Source organism: Letharia lupina (assembly GCF_014066315.1).
Source record: "Letharia lupina isolate WasteWater1 chromosome Unknown contig_19, whole genome shotgun sequence".
In the NCBI taxonomy this organism is placed as follows: Eukaryota; Fungi; Ascomycota; class Lecanoromycetes; order Lecanorales; family Parmeliaceae; genus Letharia; species Letharia lupina.
This window is the reverse complement of record NW_023502988.1, coordinates 65,811-74,506: the sequence shown is the minus strand read 5'-3', so window position 1 is coordinate 74,506 and position 8,696 is coordinate 65,811. Positions and strand designations below refer to the sequence as shown.

The 8,696-nt window shown below is 48.4% G+C and overlaps 2 protein-coding genes across 2 annotated transcripts; one reads left to right on the top strand and one right to left on the bottom strand.

Moving 5' to 3' along the window:
* Positions 1-403: 403 nt before the first annotated feature.
* Positions 404-2,503, top strand: HO133_003905 (uncharacterized protein; the record flags this gene model as incomplete). Its single annotated transcript, XM_037294827.1, has 4 exons — positions 404-1,004; positions 1,092-1,378; positions 1,455-1,576; positions 1,657-2,503. The coding sequence occupies 4 exons, from the start codon at positions 404-406 to the stop codon at positions 2,501-2,503; spliced, it is 1,857 nt and encodes a 618-aa protein (XP_037148874.1).
* Positions 2,504-3,477: 974 nt separating this feature from the next.
* Positions 3,478-6,939, bottom strand: HO133_003904 (uncharacterized protein; the record flags this gene model as incomplete). Its single annotated transcript, XM_037294826.1, has 3 exons — positions 3,478-6,025; positions 6,087-6,274; positions 6,355-6,939. The coding sequence occupies 3 exons, from the start codon at positions 6,937-6,939 to the stop codon at positions 3,478-3,480; spliced, it is 3,321 nt and encodes a 1,106-aa protein (XP_037148873.1).
* Between the last annotated feature and the right edge of the window lie 1,757 nt (positions 6,940-8,696).

Here is an 8,696-nt window from a genome sequence, read left to right as displayed (position 1 = left end):
CGACAAGTAACCGTGCGAGGTGGCGGCAACGTGATGCCTTCCATTCGACTACTCCCCTTGAGAAACAACTGAAAGGAACTTCTCGGTACTGTTGAGCCAATCTCAAGGATGTTGTCTTCAAAGCATTGGGGGGGAAAAAGAAAAAGAAAAACAGCTGTGGCCACTGCAGGGTCAGTTGCTCTGCGATCCGATTGAGCGTCCTATCGAGCATTAAAGACGGACGCTGTCGCTGATTTTCCCCGTGATTAATATGCAAGCTGATGCGTAACGTCTACGGCACAAGCTCTGCTTAAGCCATTCAGGGGAACAAGTCCTTTTGACACCAAGCTCTATTCCCCTTGACCTTTGAATTCTGATATATCCGCTCACACATGCAGACTTAACGCTATCTGTCTCATACGTGATGCCGTCACCCAGCAGAACCAATGGTGGTGCAGCTGCAGGGTCAGCTGAAGGATCGGGCCCGAAGAAATGGCAATTCGTCAACGTCAGCGAGCCGAAGAAGAACCAAGACAAGGATGTCATAAGTATAGTACGCGCTCATGCTATGCGTAATGTACGCCGGAATCAGCGATTGGAGCTCATGGCCCAGTATCAGAAGAGGCTCAAAACCAAGGCCCCAAAATCGGAACATGCGGATTCAAGCGTGACAGCTGAGCACTCTCTACAAATGAATCCAAATGGTTGGTTTACGGGTGACAAGGCAGATGCCGACGGGCCGGTGGCACTGCACGAGATGCTCTCTAAGCTTGGGTTCATCAATATGGGTCATCTAGCGAGCAGGAATGAGGCTGAACCTGCGGCTGAATGTGATGAGCAAGCACAACGTTCAGACTATTGGCCGAGCTACGGCGAAGAGGAGACGCGAGCTCTCATGCGCCCTATGCCCGGGACATGCCGTACTGGATCCCCAAAGTCGTTGGTTGGAGACGGGGTGTTTGATCCGTTCAATGCTATGCCGATTGCTAGCTGCAACAACTACAACGGCTACATTTTAAATCACTGTTAGTGTCTCTTTCGCATCTCTTTCCTATTTTTTCATGGACACTATGAAACGTGTATTCCTATTTACTAATCTCTTCTATCCATAGTCGCTTCGGTTATTGCTCTCAGCTGCCTACCAGTTGACCAGGGTAAGGATCAGAACCCTCTCACGAAGATCTGGCTTCCCTATGCTTTGCAAGACTCCACCCTTCTTCTAACCACTCTCACATTCGCACAAGCACATCTAGAAATTCTGTCTGGTGATTGTAAAAGTCAAAGAACTCTTCTTCGCAAAGGCGACTCAATCAAGGCTGTCAACGCGAAGTTGGGGGACCGTGAGCATGCATTGTCCAATGAGACTATTGGATCTGTGGCGATGCTTGCCGCAATGGAAGTATGTCAAGAGACTCGTCGGCTTGCATGTTCTGGTACAGTCGAAAATTCAGTCTGACTGACGTGAAACTTCATAGAGCATCCTCGGCAATTACAAGGAATTCCAAATCCATATGAATGGTCTACAAAGGATGGTGTACATGCGCGGTGGACTACAAAGCTTAGTATGGGACGGCGTTCTTCATATGTTCATTGCATGGTATTTCACCCCCCTTTTTTCTGGCCAAGCGTGGAAACAGGCTGGACCCGTCGGAACAAAGACATTGACTAGCGATTTAGGCAAGACCTGCTATCTTCCTCAATGATGGCTTCAGCTCTACCATACGAACAAACGCCCTGCTGTCTTCTCATTCGAGGCGATCTGCCCTACTCCAATCCGATCTTCCCCGAATTTGGCCTCTCGACGGAGCTTTGTGGCGAGATCGCCGCTGCGTTCCAAAACATGCGCTACCTCTCTCGAAAGATTAACAACTGGGATACAACCCAGACCACTCGGGACATCATGTCCTTCGGCAAGATGCGTACGAACATCGTCGACAAATTGCTGTCATTCGCGAACCGAAAGCCAGCGGCAGAAATGACCAACCTCGACTACCACATCGAAACATGTCGTCTCGCCGCTCTGATCTACATCAAAGTCGCTCTCCACATGTACTTCCCCCTCTGCGCCGTAATCCGGAGCCTAAAAGCCCAGCTCATGAACACCATCAAACAAGGCGAAGCCAACCACACCATCGGCCTCGGCGCTCGCCCACCACCCAGCTCCATCACATGGGCCCTCTTCATCTGCGGTATTCTCTCCCTCGACAAGGACGAAGAAGAGTGGTTCGCCGTCCGCATAGCCAGAGGGATCAGGCCGTCCGGTATCGAGACATGGACGGAGATGGAAGAGCGCTTGGGACGGATTTGCTGGCTCCCCAAGCTGAGCACGCCTACTTGTAGGAGTCTGTGGCGGAGGGTGGGGAGTCTCCATGCAGAGTACTGGGCTGCTCAGGTGCGTGTGGTGGCGTCGGATTGCAATAGGAGTGGACTGTATTACTGGTATCCTCGTTCTGAAGAGGAGTTCTCGCGCCGTCAGGGATCGTTCAACGAAACGGTGCCGGGTCAGCCAGAATGCATCGGATGAGGTGTCGAGAAGACAGGAGCTACTGCACACGACGTATGACAATTCACCATCTGCGCATCTACCAGAGGTGTAGAATTAGTGAGTCAGCGATTATTGTTCTGATAGGGTTATCGATGGTTATATTTTTGGCTCCATCCTTATGCCTTTGATACGTCCCCCTCTGCCGCTTTAGCATACTCCCATTGGAAACCCATTTCCCACCAATCAAACCAACAAAACCTGCATTTGCGCTACTCACTCCACGTCAGACGGTCTGATCCGCTGACAAAGCCGCACCTGCTTGCTTACTCAGGCACACGTGCAGTCGACCACCTTGGAGCATCGATCGTGATGCTACGGATCGTACCTCGACCCCGACTCTTATCTCGGCTGATCATCCCGTTCACCACCACCCCAGCCCGATTAGTGAACTGATGACGGTGGTAGCATGATTGCGGGGCGCGGTGTCGGGTACGGTGGATATGGCATAGGCGGACGGTACAGTAGTGTGAATGCTCGGGTTCTGCGAGTGTAGATGGGTGCTGTGGTGGGGTGTAGGCGAGATGGGTGAGTGAGTGAGTGAGGTGGTAAGGGCTGGTGGGCGGGTGGTATGAGGAGGAGGTTCGGAGGGGGGGAGGGGTTTGGTGTGAGGATGTGGGTATGGTTCGTGGTGGGATGTGTAGGGAGGGGGGTTTCGGCGTTTGCGTGGGTGTTGTCGACGTGGTTAAGGGGGTCTTTGGGGATTCGAAGGGGGTGAGGACTTTCGGGGATATCGGTGTGGTCGTGTCTGGAGGATTCATGATTGAGTGAAGTGGAGGAGGGTTGCGAAGGCTGAAGGTGGGGAAGTCGAGGGTGATGAGATTAGGCTGTTGGATTGGTGGGACTGGGGGGTTGAGAGGGTGAGTATGCCAGAGGGTAAACATCAGCGTTCGAAGAGTGAGTTGTGCGTACTTCTTGATTGACTGAGGGGTTCTCTACATCGGCTCCACGAAAAATCACTCGCTGGCAATATCACAAATTTTCTGCCCCTCCTTCGCATTACTCAGGTCCATGAACGCCTTCTCGAACGCAGTCATGATCTCTTGGACGACCCCGGGTTCAACGCTCCTGTCGTGATAAGCCACCGCACTCACCCCCTGCTTGTCAATCTCACATTCCAACATCAGCGGGTGCCAGATGCGGTAGAATTGTTGCTCCAACGGTGCCGGCAACTCATTCTCCTCGATCCTCTCTTTTTCCTCCGCCTCTATATCCTTCGCCTGGATGTTGAGCCATACATAATTCGAAATCGCTGTCGCCGCCTCAGGACTCAAGGTCTTAATCTCAAGCCAGCCGATGGCTTCGTATTTGCTGGATTCCCAGATGTCACGCTGGAAATTACGAACGAAATCGTGAGTAAGGGCGGCCTCATCAATGTGCACGGGCCACGGTGGCTGGTTGATCAGAGCTCCGATGTAGTTCTCGATACCTTCAACTGGGAGGGTGCGACCTGAGCGCATGATCCCGAGAGCTATGTCAGCCGCTTCGAAATGCCGTGATAGCGCGAGTACCCACGCCACCGAGATTATATCTGGGATGGTGAATGCTGAGCCTTTGGCTGCGCCGGTTGAGGCGAAGTTGATCCGGAGAGGTAACTTCTGGTCTGCTTCCCAGTACCGTCCATTTGGTGATTGGAATAGAGGCTTGAATGTGACGCCGGCGTAGTGAGAGCGCCAATAGTCGTATATGGCTGTGCGGTCGAGGGTTTGGAAATGTTGGACGAGCTGTTTCGGGTTAGGCTCCTCTGCGTTAGTGAAGTTGGAGTCGGTATAGGCGCGGCGTAGCTTCGCGTTGATCAAGCCGAGGGACCATCCGTCGTAGATTATGTGATGGGCTGTCCAGACGAAACATGTCTTGTGTTCATCGTTGGGGTCTTTGATGAGACAATATGCGCTCAGCGCATTTCCGAAACCGACGATAGCTTTCTTTTCTTCTACGATGAAAGCGTCAAGGTCTGTGGCTGTCCGGATGTTAAGAGTTGCGGTCGTGACGACGGAGTACATGCCCACTGCCGTCTTAATTACGCGAGTACGCAGTATATCATGCGATGTGATGATGCGTTTCCAGCAGTCCAGATATCGTTCCAGATCAGTTCCTGGTGGGAGGGGGAATGTTATCGCGGCTCTGAGTTCGGGAGCGGTCATGTATGTTTCATTTTGTTGCGGTAGGGGGTAGATGTCTTGGATCATGTCGAGGGCGACGCTACATTGTGTGGCTGCTTCTGTTTGGAGATCCATGATCGAAGAAACTTCCTCTTGGAGTAGAGTATAGGGTTCAGGCATCCATTCCTTTTGAACTGCGCTGACACTCGGCTGGACTGCAGCAGCGAGTTCGGCAATTGTGGGGTGTTCGAAAAGCATATGCACGGTCAGGAAAAGCCCTGCACGGCGAGCAATCGCTACCAGGCGGATTGCAGTTACAGAATCACCGCCAAGTTGGAAGAAGTGGTCCTCGAGGCCTATGCGAGATGGTGCCACTCTGAACGCTTCTGTCCAGATTTGTTGAAGCCGTTCCTCCGTATCTGTCATTGGTGGATGTTGCGACTCATAAGCACGGTCTGCAATCACACCTTTGGTAGGCGGAGAAAAGGACGTTATGAATATCTGGCGGAGTCCTGCCCTGTCAATCTTAGAAGAGTCAAGGTGTGGCATTGACTCCATGGCCACAAACACCGAAGGAATCATGTATGACGGCAAGACATCTGACAGTTGCGCGTTCAGGCTGGCGATAAGATCACTGACTTGCTGCTTGATAGCAGGATCTGTAACCAGACGACCAGACCTGCTCCCAGACTTGTTGATACCCTTATCGCCTCCGAGACAAATGAAAGCGACGAGCATTGGCTCGCCTCTACTGCTCTCCGTCGAGATGATATCGGCGATTGCTGCTGTTCTTGGAGGAAGTGCGCGTCTTAGTTGGTGTTCCACTTCACCCAACTCCATCCTTTGCCCTCGTAGCTTGACCTGTTTATCTTTGCGTTCGACAAACTCGATCGTGCCGTCTTTGCCGTATCTGACGAGATCTCCAGTCCTGTAAACTCTCTGGATATTGCAATTGCGAAGATCCTGCAGCCATGATGGAGCCTGTATGAAAGCCATCGCTGATTTCTCATCGGCGCCAATATATCCTCTGCCCACCGTGGGCCCTTCGATCAGCAGCTCGCCAACGGCACCAACTGGGGCCAGCTTATTGATGTCTGAAGCGTCTACAATCCACAGTATATCACCGATTGCTCTGCCTATGTTCCGTGCACGGGGTCCGTTTCGCGTGATGTTGGCGGCACAGCATATGACGCAGCATTCCGTGGGCCCATACGCGTTGAAAACCTGCAAGTCTGGAACGTTCGCCCAAAGAGTAAGCAAGTCCTGGGGAGGTAGCTCTCCAGCAATGACTAATGTCTTTAGTGAAGCAAGGTCAAAATCCTCGGGGCGCAGCGTGGAAAGCAGAGATGGCGTGAATAAAGCATACGTGACCCGCATGTCTCTCATGGTACCAGCGATATTACTACATAACCCTCAACGTGTAAGCAAACCAATGATCATTACGGAGCACACACGCTGCTTACTTCATACGGTCATCATCCGAGGGGATACATATAGTACCACCATATATCAGCGGTAAGAACACCTCATCGATGACTGCGTCAAACACGTGGGCACCAAATTGGAACACTCTGGATGTACGATCAAAACCTGCGGTGTCACCCCATGTCTTCAAGTGGGTGCAAAGTTGACTATGCTCGATTTGCGCTCCCTGTGCGAAAGAAAGAGCCCATCCTGTCAGCGAGGCTCTTGACCGCACATCGTTTGTAAGTAGAAGTTTCATCAACTCACCTTCGGAATGCCTGTGCTACCAGATGTAAAAAGGACATATGCCAGATTATTTGGCCTCACATCCACCCGGAGAGGCTCACGTTTGGCCGCCCCAATCTCGTCACAGCAAGTTTGCCCTACTACAATAACATGTTCGCTCATATTAGCAAATACTGCCGCTTGCTGAGTGGATGTGAGGATGACGGAGGGCCTGATCAGGGAGAGGATGGTCTTGACCCTCTGCACAGGGGAACAGGGAATAGGCACGAAAGCCGCGCCAGCTTTCAAGACCGCAAGCATGGCAACGACGGTCCACATAGACTTTTCGAAGCATACTGGGACGATGTCCTCTGGCTTGATGCCATGATGGACTAGATGACTTGCAAGTCCGTTTGCATAGGAGTCCAAATCCCCATAGGTTAGTGCACCCTCTCTTGAGCGGACCGCTTCAGCATTAGGCTGGTCGCGGACTTTTCCCTCAACTAGGTGGTGTACGCAGGCTTCGATTGCGGGAGGAACGCCTTGGTTCCAGTTTCGAATCTGTTCCAGGTCGGCCGAGGAGGCTTCATTGGCAACCTCGTCAGGGGCAGCTTCTACAAGACCCATTGAAACAGGAGGTAGTGGAAGAAGAAGAGTGGAGGTGAACGTGATGGATGTGGATCTGGGTGTGCTATAGGACGATTGTCTACAGACGCCTGAACGGGCGCGTGCGGCGTAGCAGGCGGCTTAGTAGCTGTAATATGTTAGAAGACGTGTTAGAAGGAGACACAGAAAGAAAGACTATGGCAATATTTATATTTACGACTGGTAGAGAAGCATTTGCGAACGTGAGCGAGCTGACTGCGTGGCACGATTACTAAACGGTATTACCAATTGCAATTAGAGAAGTTTAGCAACCTTTTCCGAAGTATCTATCAATGACCAGATAGGTAACAATTTCGTAGCCTAACCATATACGATAGCTTCGCCTAAAGAGTATTTCAAAGCGTAATGACTTATTTCCATAAGGGTTCAATCAACTTATGATATCTTATTCACATATTCATAATTTCATATCTTCATATATTCATACGAGTAAAGGCCTATAAATTAAATTTATAATTATTTCTTTTAATTAGAGCTATCGAGTAAATTTAATAAGCGATCTTTAATAAGCGATATTTAAACTCTTTATCTTAAAATATTTATAAGACTAAATCTTATAATTCTTTTTTTATCTGAAAGCCCATGTTTTATTCTATAATTTAGAAAAAAATTTAAATTTTTTTTAATAGAAAACTAAAATGTTATTCTAAAATTAAATAATGTGTATCTGTTTTTTGATTAGGGCTGTCGAGCGAACTTTGAAGAGCGATATTTGAATTCTTTGCCTTAAAATATTTATAAGACTAAATTTAATAATTCTTTTTTTATTTAAAGGTTTATATCACGTTCTATAATTTAAAAGAAAAATCTCAAAATTTTAATAGAAAATAGTAAAGTTATTGGGGGGTTAAAAGTAGAGGGAAAGATTTTTGATGGTTGCGGACGCTAATTTGTTTACCCGCGTTATCTAACCAAAAAGCGTAGACCTAACGAATCTATGATTGGCTGCATATACAAACTCAAGGTTTTCTAGTTCAGCTCTACCTTATTCTTTTATATATATAGAGGTCTATATCGAAAGTTCTATACCCGCACTAGTGTAGCCCTAACTCTACTTTCGAAAAGCGGCTCTATAGAGGGGAAGTTTAGAAATATCTTTTTATAGCGTATAGATAGGACTTTAGATACTTCTTTTAACTTAATAGAGATATTAAGTCTTAAAACCTGACTAGAGCTAGATATAATTTTGAAAAACTTTAGACGTATTATTTAGATAGCCCTTTAGGTGAGGCGTTATTCGAAGTCTGAGTATAAGAGTCTTAGCGGGTATAGGACTTTCGGTATAGATCTCTGTATTGATATCCATATAGCATGGGAGCTAGGCTTTATTAAAGGTTCTTTATTAAATTTAATAGTAAGACTTTTAGCTATAATATTTGATGCTGATTCTCTTTCAATAAATTCTTTTAACAATGTTATTAGATCTCTCTATTATGATTACGGCTTATTACCCTATATCTCATCTATCGTTTTATTGGTGGTGGGTGGACAAATGACGATGCCAAGCTTTTGCAAGATTCACGCACACGCTAAATGCTGACTGCATGTCCTATAGCCAGCATGCTCCTGCAATCAAACCTCGGTATTATACAACTTTCATTGTATTTGGCTGATACAGCAGGAGAATGCAATGATGCTGAATGAGAAAGACTCATGTCCAAGAGGAATAAATAATTACCCAACTCACTATCCTTCCAGCCCAAGGAGAAGCACAGGAG